Source organism: Jaculus jaculus, chromosome 17, assembly GCF_020740685.1.
Source record: "Jaculus jaculus isolate mJacJac1 chromosome 17, mJacJac1.mat.Y.cur, whole genome shotgun sequence".
NCBI lineage: Eukaryota > Metazoa > Chordata > Mammalia > Rodentia > Dipodidae > Jaculus > Jaculus jaculus.
Genome location: NC_059118.1, coordinates 12023474 through 12039926, shown reverse-complemented (window position 1 = coordinate 12039926; position 16453 = coordinate 12023474). Strand labels below are relative to the sequence as shown.

Below are 16453 nucleotides of genomic sequence, written 5' to 3'. Positions count from 1 at the left end.
GGTGGCCTCGAACTCACAGTGATCCTCCTACTCTGCCTTCTGAGTGCTGGGATTAAAGGTGTGCGCCACCACGCCCGGCTAAATTGAATTTTGAATGTATATGGGAGCCTTGAAAAATACGACTAATATTTTAAAGCATAAAATCATTGCTTAATTTATATCTTGCTTGGCACTTATATATAATGTATGCATCTATGCAGATAAGTGCGTGCATATTAGCTGCTTATATTAGACTTGTAGGGCGCACTTGCTTTAACACTAATGAACTTGTGTTTTCTGTGTGTTGACAAGAATACTTTTGTTCATTTTTTAAATTTTTATTTTTTGGGCTTTTTTTTTAGAGGTAGGGTCTCAAACCCAGGCTGACCTAGAACTCAGTCTGTAGTCCCAGGCGGACCCCGAACTCAGAGTGATCCTCTTTCCTCTGCCTCCCTAATGCTGGGATTAAAGGTATGTACCACCACCACTTGGCTGATGAGAATACTTTTAACTTGGGGCTGGGGAGATGGCTCAGTGTATAAAGGCACTTATTTGCAAAACCTACTAGCCAGGGTTTAATTCCCTAGCCACCCACATAAACCTGGACAGACATTCATTTGCAAGAGCAAGAGACACTGTGTACATGTGCATATAGACACAAAATGAATAAAACTTTATAAAAAGAATACCTTTAATTTCAGATAACCAATCATAATTGAAGCCAGCTTAAACAGTAAAGGGGTTTATTGGCTTGGAGCTGAAGTATTTGCAGGTTGCACAAGGTTCAGGGTTGTCTGGTCAACATTGGCTTCATGGACCCAGAAAATCTGTATCTACCTGTGTTCCTGATGTACTTCCTTCCCTCCATCCCTTTCCTTCTTTACCAGTCATGGTATTGGCTTTGTCCTCAGGACAGCTACTGCCTGATCTGTCAGGCCCAGAGCAGAAGTTCCCTCACTACACCAGCTTCTGTTAATTGAAAACTTTAGCATACAAACATATTGCAAATTGGTCATTATTCCCGTCGGGCTCTACTCTTGTGTTCCCTCTGTGCCCCCAGTCCATTCCTCAGGAGGGTGAGCAGCAATCACTGTGAGGTCATGAATGGCAGCTTCTTTTGTTTTTCATTATAAAAGTCTCTTATAAATTAATGTAAGTTTAAAAATACTTTCCTATGTATTCGTTTCAACTCAAACCAGTATATCCACTCTTGTATCTTTCACATGCTCTCAACGTTATTTTACTTACTTTTGTATTAGTGAAGTTTAAACACCTGCACTCACAAACAAGCCTTGTGTACTTGTTTCATATGGTATCTTTTTAAGAAATTTTTTGTTTATTTTTATTTATTTATTTGGGAGTGACAGAGAGAGAAAGAGGCAGGTAGGTAGAGAGAGAATGGATTCACCAGGGCTACTAGCCATTGCAAACTCCAGATGCATGCGTCACCTTGTGCATCTCGCTTATGTGGGTCCTGGGGAATCAAGCCTCGAACTGGGGTTCCTTAGGCTTCACAGGCAAGCACCTAACCACTACGCCATCTCTCCACAGCTTTTCATATGTTATCTTTTTGTTGTTATTGTTGTTGTTTTTGGAGGTAGGGTCTCACTCTAGCCCAGGATAACCTGGAATTCACTATGTAGTCTCAGGGTAGCCTCAAACTCACAGCAATCCTCCTACCTCTGCCTCCCGAGTGCTGTGATTAAAGGCATGCGTCACCACGCCCGGCTCATATGGTATCTTTACGAGCTGAAAGCACTGGCTTGGTGATTGCTGCCTGTAGCCTGTCACCCCAGATTCCAGAGCCACAGTAAGAAGGATGGCCAGTATCCAGTGAGCCTCGGCTGCATAGCAAGACTCTCTCATCTTTTGTTCACATAAGAGATGAAAATCTATACATAACAATTATTGCCTTATAAGTAAATAAATGTTTGCCACCGAGGTGCAGTGTGTTAGGTCCGTATCTTCCTAACTGGGTATGAGCACCATGCAGTGTGGAAGGAGAACGCTCCATACAGAAGTGAGGTCTCAGCATCTTACCCCATTACTTCTGGCTGTGCCACATCTTGGGCTTTGCATTTGGAATGTGACCTTCCTATATGACGTATTGTACCTTTTCTAAGAATTTCTAATTGTTTCTTTGATAGTTTACGCAGGAATAACATTCTCTTCTCCTGACTTGCATTGTGACCGTCTTCTCAGTAATTCTTGTGGGAGGCAGGGGCCGGAGTGGGGCTTCCTTTCTTCATTGATTCAATGCTGCCTGGGCCTCTTTTTCAGCCATCATTTGGAGGTTTCCATCAACTGCTTTCCTGGACTAAGTGGACTCTTTTCTTGGGTCTTCCCTTTTTTCTTGATGTATTATTTTACTTTAGTTCATACATTTGCTCAAATAATTTTTCTCAGAAATTATGTGTAGGAGTTTAGCTTTTTGAGTATCTATTGGAGACTTGCTTTCTTTTTTAAGCCTATAGACTTTGAATTCTGTCCCTTAGCAGCCCTTTTTCTCTCTTGCTGTGGTTGGTAAGTGGCCCAGAGACTCCTGGAATTTTCATCTTGGCTGACTCGCCTTTTTTGTTTTCTAGACATTATTTTAAATTCTTCATTTTACACTTTTTCAAAAAAAATTATGTACTTACAAGCAGAGACTAGCAAAGACAGAAAGAGGGAGAGAATGTGAATGGGCTTGCCATGTGGCCTCTACCCACTGCAAATGAACTCCAGGTACATGTACTGCTTTGTGAATCTGACTTTTTGTGGGAACTAGGGAATCCAGCCTGGGTCATTAGGCTTTGCAGTGTCTTAACCACTGAGCAATGTCTCCAGCCTTCTACTTCCCTTCAGTCACTTCTCTTAGATTTTCCATCACTTCTTTTCTTGTGTTTAGGCTTTTTATTTGTGAGGAATGAGAGAAGAAATCAAAAGCTACCCTACTGAGTTTGAGGCTAGCCTGGGCTACATGGCTTCAAAGACTGTCTCAAAAAAAAAAGGAAGAGTAATTTATTTTTTCATATATGTGTGTGTGTGTGTGTGTGTGTATTCTTTTTTTTTTTTTTTTAACCAGTCAGTTCTTAAGTAATAAAAACTAAAACACAGCCGGTGTGGTAGCACACACCTTTAATCCCAGCACTCCAGAGGCAGAGGTAGGAGGATCACTGTGAGTTCAAGGCCCGCCTGAGACTACATATCGAATTCCACGTCAGCCTGGGCTAGAGTGAGACCCTACCTCGAAAAACAAAACAAAACGAAACAAAAAACCGAAGCACAAATTTAAACCCCAATGTCTTCTCTTGCTATGCTGCCGTCACTTGACAACAGCCCGAAGTAGTCGCATTCCTCGACCCAGCGTAAGTCAAGGATGCAGCCGGGAAGCCAGCCGGGAGAGCAGCAGAGACACGAGTCCTGTCCGCTCTTTTCAGCCTCTTGGTGAGTGTCCGCGGCGTGAGCTGCACCGTCTTCCCTGACGACAGGGACCTGGAAGTTAGCGTGCCTCATCTTTGCTCCCATCTTTCCTGTCATTTTGAGGAGAGAGCTGGGGCTGGAGGGATGGCTCAGCAGTTAAGGTGCTCGCTTGAAGAAAGAGCTGGGTGTGGTGACTCATGGCCGTTAAGCCCAGCACTTGGGCATCTGAAGGAGGAGGATTCTTCTGTTAGGGGCAAGCGTGGGCTATATTGTGAGTTCCAGGTCCGCGTGGGACTAGAATGGGACCCTGCCTCAAGCAGAACAAACGTAATTTTCGAAGCGTGTAGAAGAAAATGCCTCTGATCTTGTTGACTTGTCTAAATTGACTAAATCAGTCATCATATGAACACATCGCTTTTATAAACAAGTGAATGTCACGCAGATAAAAACTTTAGAATATTGAATGTATTTTCTACACTCAGGTGGCTGAGGCAGGAAGACCATGGGGAGGGTTGCCTGGGATATATAACCAAAACAAAAAACTAAAGAAGGTGGAATTAAGTCCACTTGTAGGATTGAAAGATAATATTCAATATTATCACTCAAGTGAAATATGGACTAGTTGCATAAAACTTTTCATTTCCTTTTAAGAGAAAAATTGACTTTTCAATTTATTTCATTTAATGTGGGTTACTAGAAAAATGCTATAAAATAATATATGAACTACTTATGTCAGTGGGAGGGGATTAACTTCTTTTTTCTTTTGGTTTTTTGAGATAGGGTCTCACTCAAGCTCAGGCTGACCTGGAATTCACTATGTAGTTTCAGGAAACAAGCTTTCGTACTCTGAGAATCTTTAGAATTTCTTCATTACCCTTCACCATTCTAACTAGTACTTTGGGGCTGAGGAGCTGTCTCAGTGGCTCAAGTGCTTTCCATGTAACCACAAGGACCTGAGTGTAGAACCCCAGCACCCATGTCAAATACTGGGCGTGATATGGTGACACATGCAAATAATCCCAGCACTGAGGAAGCAGACAGTGGGCTCCCAGCGGCTCGCTAGTCTAGCTGAATCTGGTGGGCTCTGGGTTCAGTGAGAGACCCTGTCTCAAAGGGCAAGGTGGAGAGCAACTATGGAAGACATCCAACCCAATGTCAACCTCTGGCCTTCACACTCCCATACACACACATGCACAGACATGAAGTACAGACTAAGTTGTATCACTCAGTGGTGTGGCCTTGATCAGATAAAGTAACCTCTTTGTACTCTTACACCCTGTCTGTCTGAATCTGTTTACACTGCTATAACAAATATCATAGACTGACACTTATGAATGACCAGAATTTGCCAGGCATGGTGGCTCAGACCTGTAATCCCAACACTTGGGAGGCTGAGGTAGTAGAGTTGCCATGAGTTCAAGACCAACCTGGGCTAGAGTGAGCTATAGGTTAGCCTTGGCTGCATTGACACCCTGCTTCAAAAAACCCCTAAAATCTAAATGGCTGGCATTCTCACAGTTCTGTAGGCTAAGTCAGAGTTCAGTTCTGTGTGTGGTGAGGGCCCGTTAGATGGGTATGACAGTGGCCTATCATAGAAGGAGCTGCTAGCGATCTGGGGTCCTGACCAAAGGCCTCATCTACCTCCTGACACCATCACCTTTGGGGCTCAGGGTTCCTACATGTGTATGGAGCACTAACATTTAGACCTATAAAATTTGGGTGTCAGGATTTAAGGAGATAAGATTTTATTAGTCACTAGTTACCATAGTGGTTTTTTTTACCTACAGTGTTTGTTTTTGTTTTGTTTTCATGTTTGTATTTTTGACATTTCCTTCCATTTGAATACTTGCCTCTTTTGTCTCCTGTAGGATATGTCTGTCCACTTAGGTAAAAGTTGTATTTGTGTGTCAAGTTTGATCTTGCAGTGCTAATTAGCCGTTGCCGCCCTCGGCAGCATTCTGGTCGGTCATGTTAAGAGCACCGGCGCTGACTAAGCCTCCTGCTGGGCATAGTGCTGCCGCCACTGCTCTGTTTCCGTGGTGACAGATGAGGTTTGTATGGTCTGTTATTCCAGCCTCCAGACACCACTCCAGATCTACTGGTGCCCTCTACGCCCCTGACGTGTGCGGGGCCTCAGGTGAAGGACGAGTACACTGTCACTGTCATCTGTGCATTCCTCTCAGGTTTTGTCCTTTTCAGTTTTCATCATGTAATACTCATTTTTTTAAGTTGATTTGTTTTCATTTAATTTACTAGAGAATAAATCACTGTGCCCCTTCCCCTTCCCCCTCAGTAATTTTTCCCCTTCACCAGCCTTAGCATTTTTTGTCACTGGCAGATGGACATTTTTCTTTTGTGTAACTTGTTTTGTCAGTTTTCAATATAGAACTGTTCTGTGTTCTTGGTCATTTAGTTCATCTTTATATATGTGTTTTAAAAAAAAAACCAAAATGGTGGATAAAGTGTTTTGATTGTAAACAGAGTACACAGCACAATTGGCAGGGCAAATGGGGCCTCCCTTCTGATTCATCCCTTCCTATCTGGAAACACTGGGCAGCACGCACCAGCCACTGAAGAGCTGGTGAACCCTACATGCGATAGAATCAGCTTAACCTTGATCTTAAGCAGACTCTCTGTGCGTTGCTGGGATGACCGTGTTGGTCTCCCTGACCGTTACTGGCTAAGGCTTGGTCCTGCTCTGGTGGCTCTGTGGTTTATTAGAACAGCAGCGGACTGCTGGCCCGGCTCGCTGGGTGCAGGAGGGCCGCTGTCCTTGTGTGAGCCCTTCGTCTGTAGCCGTGCTTTCGTCTTCCTGCTGCTCCTAAGAAAATAGTTGCTCTTCTGTAAATTGGTTCTCCATGTGTCGTTAACTTTGCCTTCACCCTTTCATTTGACCAAGAACTCAGTGTTAACAATGTTGCTTTTAAAATGCTTTGCCCCATTGGTTTTTTTTTTTTTTTTTCCTTTTCCTTTCCCTCCCTCCTAAGGGTCTTAAAATTTTCCACCCTGACATTACTACATTTGTAACCTTCTCACAGCCACTTTCCTTCTCTTGATGACATAGGTCCGGGCTACGGGATCAGCCAGTCAAGCCGACTGTCATCCTCTGTCAGTGCCATGCGAGTCCTGAACACGGGTTCCGACGTGGAGGAGGCCGTAGCCGATGCCTTGGTACTCTTCTCCATTTCTGTGTCCTTGTTAGTAATACCGCAGTTAGGAAACCAGTGCATGAGTGAGCCTTCTACCCGTGTGGGGCGGAGTGGGGCAGGACAGGGCAGGGCAGGACAAATGCTTCGGAGTTCTTTGCCTGACACTGCTAAGAACAATGACTGAAATTATCACTTACGCTACTAATCCTGTGCTCTGAGAGAGAGAGAATTGGCGTGCCAGGTCCTCCAGCCACTGTCATCAAACTCCAGACATGTGTGCATGTGCGACCCTGTGCACGTGTGTTACCCATGTGTCTGGCTTATGTGAAACCTGGAGAGTCAAACATGGGTTCTTGGGCTTTTGCAGGCAAGCTCCTTAACTGCTAAACCATCCTCTAGCCCTTGCTTTTAGTTTTTGAGGTTGGGTCTCAGTCTGTGGCTTAGGCTGACCTCAGACTTCTGAGTGCTGGCTTTAAATGCATGCTCCACCATACCCGGTTTCATACTCCCTCAGATTCTTACCTGAGTTGAGAAAAGGCTTTGTCTTTGCTTTCTGGTGGTACTGCCTTAGAACCCAAGGGCTCACACATTAGCAAGAGCTGTACTAGCACTTTACCACTGAATTTTATCCCCTGTCCTTTGAAATAAGAAGAATACTATACAGCTAAAAATGTAGGTTACAGGCTGGAGCGATTCCTTAGCAGTTAAGGTGCTCACCTGTGAAGCCTAAGGACCTAGGTTTGATTCTTCAGGACCCATGTCAGCCAGATGTGCATGGTGGCACATGTGTCTGGAGTTCATTTGCAGTGGCTGGAGGCCCTGGGGTGCCCATTCACACAATCTCTCTTTCTCACCCCCCATCTGTAATAAATAATTTTTAAAAGATTTTATTTTTATTTATTTGAGACAGAGAGAAAGAATGTGCCACCATGTGCATCTGGCTTATGTTGGACATGGAGAATCAAACCTGGGTCCTTAGGCTTCACAGGCATGCACCTTAATTGCCAAGCCATCTCTCCAGCCCATAAATAAATAAAAATTATAAATTTATTTATTTGCAAGCAGAGAGAGAAAAAGAGAATATGAATATGGGCACATCAGGGCCTCTAGCCACAGCAAACAAACTCCAGATACATGTGCCACTTTCTGAATCTGGCTTCATGTGGGTCTTGGGAACAGGTTGTTAGGCTTTGCAGGCAAGCACCTCAATTGCTGAGCCATATCTCTACCCCTGGTTATTTATTTTTTAATTTTCATTAGTTTATCTTATTTATTTATTTGAGAAATAGAAAGAGGCAGAGAGGGAGGGAGGGAGAGAGAATGGACGTACCAGCACCTTCAGCCACTGTAAACGACCTCCAGATACATGCGCCACCTTGTACACCCTGCTTACATGTTTCCTAGGGAACTGAACCAAGGTCCTTTGGCTTGACGGGCAAATTCCTTAATTGCTAAGCCATCTCTCCAGCCCCTGGTTATTTTTTTTTTTAATATTTTATTATTTATTTATTTATTTGAGTGAGAAAGGCAGAGAGAGAGAGAATAGGCACGCCAGGGCCGCCAGCCACAGCAAACAGAACTCCAGATGCATGCGCCCCCTTGTGCATCTGGCTAACGTGGGTCCTGGAGAATCGAGCCTTGAACCGGGGTCCTTAGGCTTCACAGGCAAGCGCCTAACCGCTAAGCCATCTCTCCAGCCCCGGTTATTTTTTTTTTTACATAAACTAATATAAGTAAAGACTTTGTTCTTTTTAACCTAGTATACATTTCTCACATCTGTATGATGGTACTTAACTCACCATATGTTTGAAGCTTGCTGTTCCTCATCACTTATTACCCAAATCATATATTTTAATGATTGTTTTTATATTGGATGATTTGCCAGTTAAGTTCTACTTATTTAAGTTCTGTGAATTGGATGGGCTACATTTGTGCTACTACATCACTGGGTTTGAGATATATAGGAATACCTAACCAAAAAGGCTAAATTAAAGTCTAGAACTAGGATTCTATTGAATACTTGAATACTCTCCTTGCAAATGTCAAATTGTGGAGGATAATATTTCAACTACTAGTATTAATTTGGATCTGGGAAAATCCAATTTAATTTAAATTTAATTTGGAACTAGCAAACGAGTGCCAATAAGAATATGTGTTTCTTTGGGGAACTGGTTATGGGGATGTTTTGTATCTTGGTCATTTATCTTTGAACTAAAGGACATAGACATGATTAAAGCTATAGCCGGCCAATAAGCTGTTTTTTTTGCATCTATATTAAAAACTTTGTTTCTGCCTATAGGTATTGATAGTGCCTATTTCTCTGTGTTAATAGCAAATTATCTTCATTGTTTTCAATTTCTCTCTTTAAAAATTTACTGCTGTCAGCTCTTAGGAGACATACGGACCAAGGTATAGACGTTGTTATTTTCTGACATCTTATGATACCATAACTGTTCCTTTACTCCATCAGTTTAACAGATGATAGTCATCTATAAAAAATTAAAGTGGAAGTAGTAAAATCTTTAGATATCCTGCTATTCTATAACTGTGATTATCTCAAAGGGGACTCTGTTTCCACATAGTGTCATGGGAGGTGATACTTTTTTGACCCTAACTACTCATATGAGTAAGATGAGGTCATGTGCATGATAAAGTGGTCCCGGAGCCTAGGTCAGGAAACACCACAGCTTTCCCATTCTAAATGAGGGTGGTGTCTCCAGGTTTAGCATGAGGGCTGTTAGTGATAGCTGTAGCATTTAAGACTGCTGGAGCTATTTATGTTCAAGTCATGTTCTTGAAGACTTTAGAGTGCTTACAGACAACTTGGAATTATTTAAATTATTGTGCTTAGTGTGCTTCATAGAAATATCCCCAGCACTTACCAGCCAAATCCAAATATGAGTTTACATGGGTTTGTTTCCATTTCTTCCAAGTAAATACCAGATGAGCTATTTACCTTATGTCACTTTTAGTATGAGAGGTATAAATGGTCAGCTGTGTATATTAAATGGTAAACATTAGAGATAAACCACCTGAGCATGCTTTCTTATATTTATTGAGAAATATTGGTACAGAGACATTGAAAAAATTGCGAGTGTGGGGGGAAGCTCATAAGGACTTTGTCACCGAAAAATCATAGTAAGAAACATGATGGCCAGAATAGTAGGAAAGAAAACCGGCCGCGAAGTCATAGTGGAAACACGAGAGCAGGAAGCAGAGACAGGAAAGGACTCAGTGCTTTACATCAGGGAACATGGTTTTCTGGTCCACTGCACTCTTTGAAAGGTCATATTTTCTATTAGCAACTCAAATTTCTAGTCCAGTTTCTTCTTAACATTCTGATAGGTCTTAGTTTTGCATAAGTTAGGAGAAAGGAAAAAGCCTACATTTTGAATACATCCCACTTTCACATGACTGGACTCCCTATGGTCTTCTCCTAGCACTTCTCAAAGCTAAAGGGTAATTCATCTCCTGCTGCCACCTCCTAAAATGTTTCCTGAACAAAACTACACGCCAGCATTTGATCATATTCCCAGCATGCTTTGCACTTAACTTTAAAATGACTCGGTCCTTTTATGGTCACTAGGTATTGTGAATACTGATATGTTCTTAAGTACTGCTGAATGAGGTTCTCTGTGTGTAACAGAAAAAACCCGCTCGGAGAAGATACGAGTCATATGGAATGCATTCAGATGACGATGCCAACAGTGACGCTTCCAGCGCCTGCTCAGAGCGCTCCTACAGCTCCCGCAACGGCAGTATTCCCACATACATGAGGCAGACGGAAGACGTGGCAGAAGTCCTCAACAGATGTGCTAGTTCCAACTGGTCAGAAAGGAAAGAAGGCCTCCTGGGTCTGCAGAACCTACTAAAAAATCAGAGAACACTAAGGTGAGATGTGTTGTCATAAAGTAAGCTCCCTGTTTTTGACTTTGCTTTGTTCCTGTAACACTGAGACATCCTGTCTAGAAACAGACTTGTCCTGAGTCCAGGTTTTCTTCTATTTTCCCAAGCACAGTCCTTTAGGACCATCTACACTGTGGCTTACTAGAACTGTTCACAAAACTAGTATTTGCCCTATTTAATAAAACATTTAGAAAGAAAACTTTTTTACTTTGAGTCCCTTTTTTTTTGGAGGTAGAGTCTCACTGTAGTCCAGGTTGATGTGGAATTCACTATGGAGTCTCAGGGTGGCCTTAAACTCACTCCTACCTCTGCCTCCCAAGTGCTGGGATTAAAGGCGTGTGCCACACTACACCAGGCTAAAAAGGAAACTATTTACAAATAAAAATGCTAGTAATTTTTCGAAATAAAATAACTAAGAGCTGGGAATGTAATTTAGTAGTAGAGTGTTTGCCTAGCACATGTGAGATTCCTTTGATTCTCAGCTCCATAAAAACAAATGAATAAAATGTGAAGATTATCAAAACTTATTTCTGATAAATTTTTCATTGAGAGGAAAGGATGCCTCCTTATTTAGAAATGCAGATATATTCTTAGTGTTCATGTAGCAGAATATCAAGTGGGATTGGAGTAGATTCCTCTGTACACAGTTTATTTTGGCTCCAGGATTTGGGTTCCTAACAGCTTTAGCCTGCTTTCCCTTTTTATCTTTGGTTGTCCTTATTTATGTAATGTTTTAAACTTATATAGTTAGCCTGTATATGAACCTAACTTTACTGATGCCCACATCCTCCACCAAAACCAGAAAACAAATAAGCAAAAAAAAAAAGAACTAGTTTTAGATAATTTAATAGGTTTTAATGGGGGAGAATGTAGAAGATGACTTGATGCCATTGAAATCAGAGTTGATATACTTGCTGTGAATTAGGATGTGATTATATGTAAGCTTCTTTTTAAATGACTTTGTCCTAAAGCAAGATATTAATTAGCCACTTAATTATTTTGGCAGCCGAGTTGAACTGAAAAGATTATGTGAAATTTTCACAAGAATGTTTGCTGATCCTCATGGCAAGGTATGTTTTCGTATTGAATACTATTTATTTCTGTAGGGGAGGTCTAAAAAAAGAATCAGAAGACTAGTTGAAAAGTATAGATTGAAATCCAAAGGCTGCAGCAACAAACATGGTTCTTAGTCCAGTTTAGTGGTTTTTTTTTCTTTCCTTCGAGGTAGGGATTCACTCTAGCCTAGGTTGACCTGGAATTCACTCTGTAGTCTCAGGGTGGCCTCGAACTCATGGCAATTCTCCTACCTCAACCTCCCGAGTGCTGGGATTCAAGGTGTGCACCACGAGACCTGGCTTAAATGTATTTTTTATTACCAAGAATATTTTGATATTGTTAAAGGATCTAATTGGGGTTAAGTTAAAAAATGTTTCTAACATTGCATGCAACTTTCTCCTGTGACTATTACACGTTAATGTAAATACATTCTTAACGTTGAGAAATGTTAGGGAAAAATTGCTATTAAATAGCACTAATGAACAAAATACGGCTCTCGCTTTAAAAGAAGAAACTTCTTATATGGAAATAATAAACATTTTCTGATATTATTTCCTTTTTTTTTTATTTTATTTATTTGAGAGCGACAGACACAGAGAGAAAGACAGATAGAGGGAGAGAGAGAGAATGGGCACGCCAGGGCTTCCAGCCTCTGCAAACGAACTCCAGATGTGTGCGCCCCCTTGTGCATCTGGCTAACGTGGGACCTGGGGAACCGAGCCTCGAACCAGGGTCCTTAGGCTTCACAGGCAAGCGCTTAACCGCTAAGCCATCTCTCCAGCCCTATTATTTCCTTTTTAATGTTAATTTATATTTGATAGCTGGGCATGGTGGCACGTGCCTGTAATCCTGGCACTTGAGAGCTAAAGGCAGAAGAATGAGAAGTTCAACACCAGCCGCAGCTACACAGTAAATTCAAGGCCATCCTGGGATATATGACACCCTGTTCCAAGAAAAACCAAAAAAAGAAAAAAGAAAAAGAAAATATTTGATAAATGTTTAATTCATGTTGATACATAATACTATTATAAAAGTGTTCAGTTATTCTGAGTCTAGCAATATGTTGGATATCCTAAAACATTTACTAGGTGTCTTCCTTTAGGTGCATTTCTAACCTGAATGATAGGAACATGTGCCAAGCAATGTTTAAGAAAAATAGTAATGCAATCACTTGTCTTTGCTTTTATAGATAGCTCATTTCCCCTTTTCTTTAAAGGTTCATTATTTTCATTACTTATGATACACTATGTAAGACACTAATATCCCACTTTTTACATAAACGACAACCCAGCTAAAGATTTAGATTAAAATTCCATAATGTATGTACTTTGTAAAAGAATTATATACACCTTTTGTTTCCTCTTTCTCTCCCTTACTACGGAGTGTACTTTAAATCAGTGTATTTCAAAGATCATCCTGTCAGAGTTACACTTACTTTGTCATTTGTGATGGAAAATACCCTTAAAAACCAAAACTGAGCCAAGCGTGGTGGTGCATGCCTTTAATTCCAGCACTTGGGAGGCAGAGGTAGGAGGATCGCCATGAGTTTGAGGCTACATTGGGACTACATAGTGAATTCAAGCTCAGTCCAGGCTACAGCAAGACCCTACCTTGAAAACAAAATGATAAAATAAAATTTAAAAAGCAAAAATAAAAATACATTTGGCAGCTTCTTTACTAATTTTTTATAAGTTTGTAACTTTCAATCTTAAAATATAGATAAATATACCATTTTATATTACTGTTGTTACAACTAATTATTACTATAGGACTTTGCTTAATAATTCTATAGGGCTGGAGAGATATCTTAGCAGTTAAGGTGCATGCCTGCAAAGCCTAAAGACCCAGGTTCGATGCTCCAGGTCCCACATAAGCCAGATGCTCATGGTAGCACATGCATCTGTAGTTCTTTTGCAGTGGCTAGAGACCCTGGTATGCCCATTCATTCTCATTCTCATTCTCTCTCTCTTTCTCTCTCTCTCATAAGTAAATAAAAATAAAATCTTTTTTTTTAAAAAAGAAGTTTCAATAAAGTATCAAAAAATAACTTATCGGGCTGGAGAGATGGCTTAGCGGTTAAGCGCTTGCCTGTGAAGCCTAAGGACCCCGGTTCGAGGCTCGGTTCCCCAGGTCCCACGTTAGCCAGATGCACAAGGGGGCACACGCGTCTGGAGTTCGTTTGCAGAGGCTGGAAGCCCTGGCATGCCCATTCTCTCTCTCTCTCCCTCTATCTGTCTTTCTGTCTGTGTCTGTCGCTCTCAAATAAATTAAAAAAAAAATAACTTATCATTTTTACTTTTTACCATTTTAGTTAGCAATATAAGCCAAAGGATGACAGTTTTCTGAGTGTCCCCATGCCATGCTTTTATTAAGCAGCATTCTAATTTACAGTATATTTGGCTTACACAGCTATTAAATGTCATAAATAAGTAATGTGATTTCTTACTGCTATAAGCCTGAATAATTTCTTGAGGTCATAATTTTGGGTTCTTAGAGCAGTAATGCATTTTACTTGAATGCCAGTATCTTTGCCGTGTTGAAGAAAAGCACTTGTTAAAAGGTCAAATAGGAAAGCTGAGTGACATGTAAGCAGTGGACTGAAGAAAAGTGTTTGGCCTCCTCTAGTGGATGTGCAGAACTGGCTCCACTTCTCCCTAGAACTACAAAAGGGACCTGTGTGTTTTCTTCTCAGGACTTTATAATAAAAAACGCCTAATGACCCATCTGGCTTTGTTTGTTTGTTTTTTGATCTTGGCTTTATTTATTATTTATTTATTTTAGTCAGTTTTTTGAAGATAAATATGATGGGAAGATTTTTAAATTTTGTTTGGTGATTTTATATTGGCTCCGAATTACAATATTGAAATTAATTAAAAATAAATGAGGTATGTATTGTGTTAAGTTAAAAATGTCAGGATTTGGGGCTGAGGAGATGGCTCAGCAGTTACAGACTCTTGCTTGTAAAGTCTGCCAGCCCAGTTTCGATTTTCGAGCACCCATGTAAAGCCAGACACAACGCCCATCATGTTTGTTTGTTTCCCTCCTCACCCAGCCGGAGCCATGTTGATTTCCCAAAGATGCCCTGTACCTTTCCTTAGAGCTTGAAATGCTACCAGGGATGCTGCTCTTTCTCTCAACTCAGCATCTGCAGGGCTGTGTTGATAGCATAGGCCCCTCCAGCCCAGGTTACAGGGACAGGCTGGTGTTGGAATTTCTTCTCGCTAACTTCAGTTATCTGAAAGCGCACAGGACAGAGGCTATATAAAGTATTTGGCTATACCACTTACCACAGTATGCATAGATGGGTATCCCAAGTGCGTTGGGGTTTAAATCAGTATTTCAGTTGTTATAAGTTGATTCCTTGGTAAGTGTAGGTGGTTCTCACTTTTGTCCAACATGGCTGAAACTCCCTGTTGAATCTACAGCCAGGATTAGGTCACACGGAGAGTGTGGCTGCGGACAGCGGCTAGGACCTCACCCTTCCAGTGAGGACCGCCTGCTTCACTCTGCCCCTCGGGGCTTGTAAATATCTAGTTCTTTATTTAACAGAGAAAGAGAGGGGGAGAGGAAGGGAGAATGGGTGCACCAGGGCTCCAGCCGCTGCAAACAAACTCCAGGTACGTGCGCCCCCTTGTCCATCTAGCTTATGTGGTTCCTGGGGAATCGAACCTGGGTCCTTTAGCTTTGCAGGCAAATGCCTTAACTGCTAAGCCTTCCCTCCAGCCCCTCTGGTAGTTTTTAGACACAGGGTCTATATACCAGGCGAGTTGGTATATAGTGTAGACATCATAGAAAGGAGGGGCTAGGCAAGAACTCACTGTAACCGCAGTTAAAGTAGATGCAGGATTTGTCCAGTGACTGAAGTAATGTGATGAGATGCCAGCCATAGTGGCTCACATCTATAATCCCAGCGCTTGGGATAAACATAGTGTAGGGAAGCCAGGGATGGTGGCGCACACCTTTAATCCCAGCATTCGGGAGGCAGAGGTAGGAGGAGCACTGTGAGTTTCAGGCCACCCTGAGACTACATAGTGAATTCCAGGTCAGCCTGGGCAAGAGTGAAACCCTACCTCGGGAAAAAAAAAAAAAAAAAGTGTAGCACTGAAGAGATGGTTTAGTGACTAAGGTGCTTACTTGTGAAGCCTAGGGACTGGTGCTTGACTTTCCTGATACCATGTAAGCTAGACACACCATGTTGCAAGTATGCAATGTCACACATATACACAAGGGAGCACACACTTCTGGAGTTCCACTGTAGTGTCTCTCCCCCCCCTCCCCCCTCACTCTTATCTAATAAAAATGTAAAGTAAACCACATAACCTTTCTGTATGCTTCAGGTCACCCCCATAGTACCGTAAGGCCTAGTGCAGTGTAAGTGCTGTGAACAGTGCTTACTAAGTGTCGCTAAGGGCAATGAAAGAAGAAAACATATGCTCAGTGCGAGCAGCAGTTTCTTTCCTTAAATGTTTTCAGTCCACATTTTGACTCAATGGATTATGGAACCTGGATAGAGAGCCACCAATACAGTGAGAGACTAGCTCTTGAACCATGACGTATGTCTGACAGTAGCTTAGACCATGAAGTTCCAAGGTCACGATAATGAAAAGTTTTCCACACTTTTCCCAAGAGGCACTGCAACACAGCCAGGCACGTGTAGGTAGTGGAGCCGGTGCACACACGCTCTAGTGTGTTGCAGTGTGTGCCTCGGTTTCTTAGTCTGTGAAATAGCTTACAATATTATCTGCTCATAAGCTTGTGGTGATGCTTTTGTGACTTACTTTCCATAAGACTTTTAAAACATACAAAGCACCATAGACTATTTTTTTTTCTTTCTCAATTTTATTAACATTTTCCATGATTATAAAAAAACTCCCATGGTAATACCCTACCTACCCCCCCTCGACTTTTTTTTTGACAAGTCTCTCCTGCATTTTATTTTTTTTCTCAATTTTTATTAACAT

At 41.6% G+C, this 16453-nt stretch overlaps 1 protein-coding gene across 40 annotated transcripts in view; it reads left to right on the top strand.

Annotated features, from left to right (window-relative positions):
• Positions 1-16453, top strand: part of Clasp2 (cytoplasmic linker associated protein 2) — a 208582-nt gene that overhangs the window by 126350 nt on the left and 65779 nt on the right. For 14 of the 40 annotated variants that reach the window (XM_045136835.1, XM_045136820.1, XM_045136833.1 and 11 more), the window contains 6 exons: positions 3298-3405; positions 5456-5518; positions 6446-6552; positions 8916-8939; positions 10177-10421; positions 11443-11506. In XM_045136835.1, coding sequence (XP_044992770.1) covers positions 3298-3405; positions 5456-5518; positions 6446-6552; positions 8916-8939; positions 10177-10421; positions 11443-11506 — 611 coding nt within the window. The remainder of the gene's footprint in view (positions 1-3297; positions 3406-5455; positions 5519-6445; positions 6553-8915; positions 8940-10176; positions 10422-11442; positions 11507-16453) is intronic. The other 26 variants (XM_045136851.1, XM_045136845.1, XM_045136850.1 and 23 more) reach the window with 3 other exon arrangements.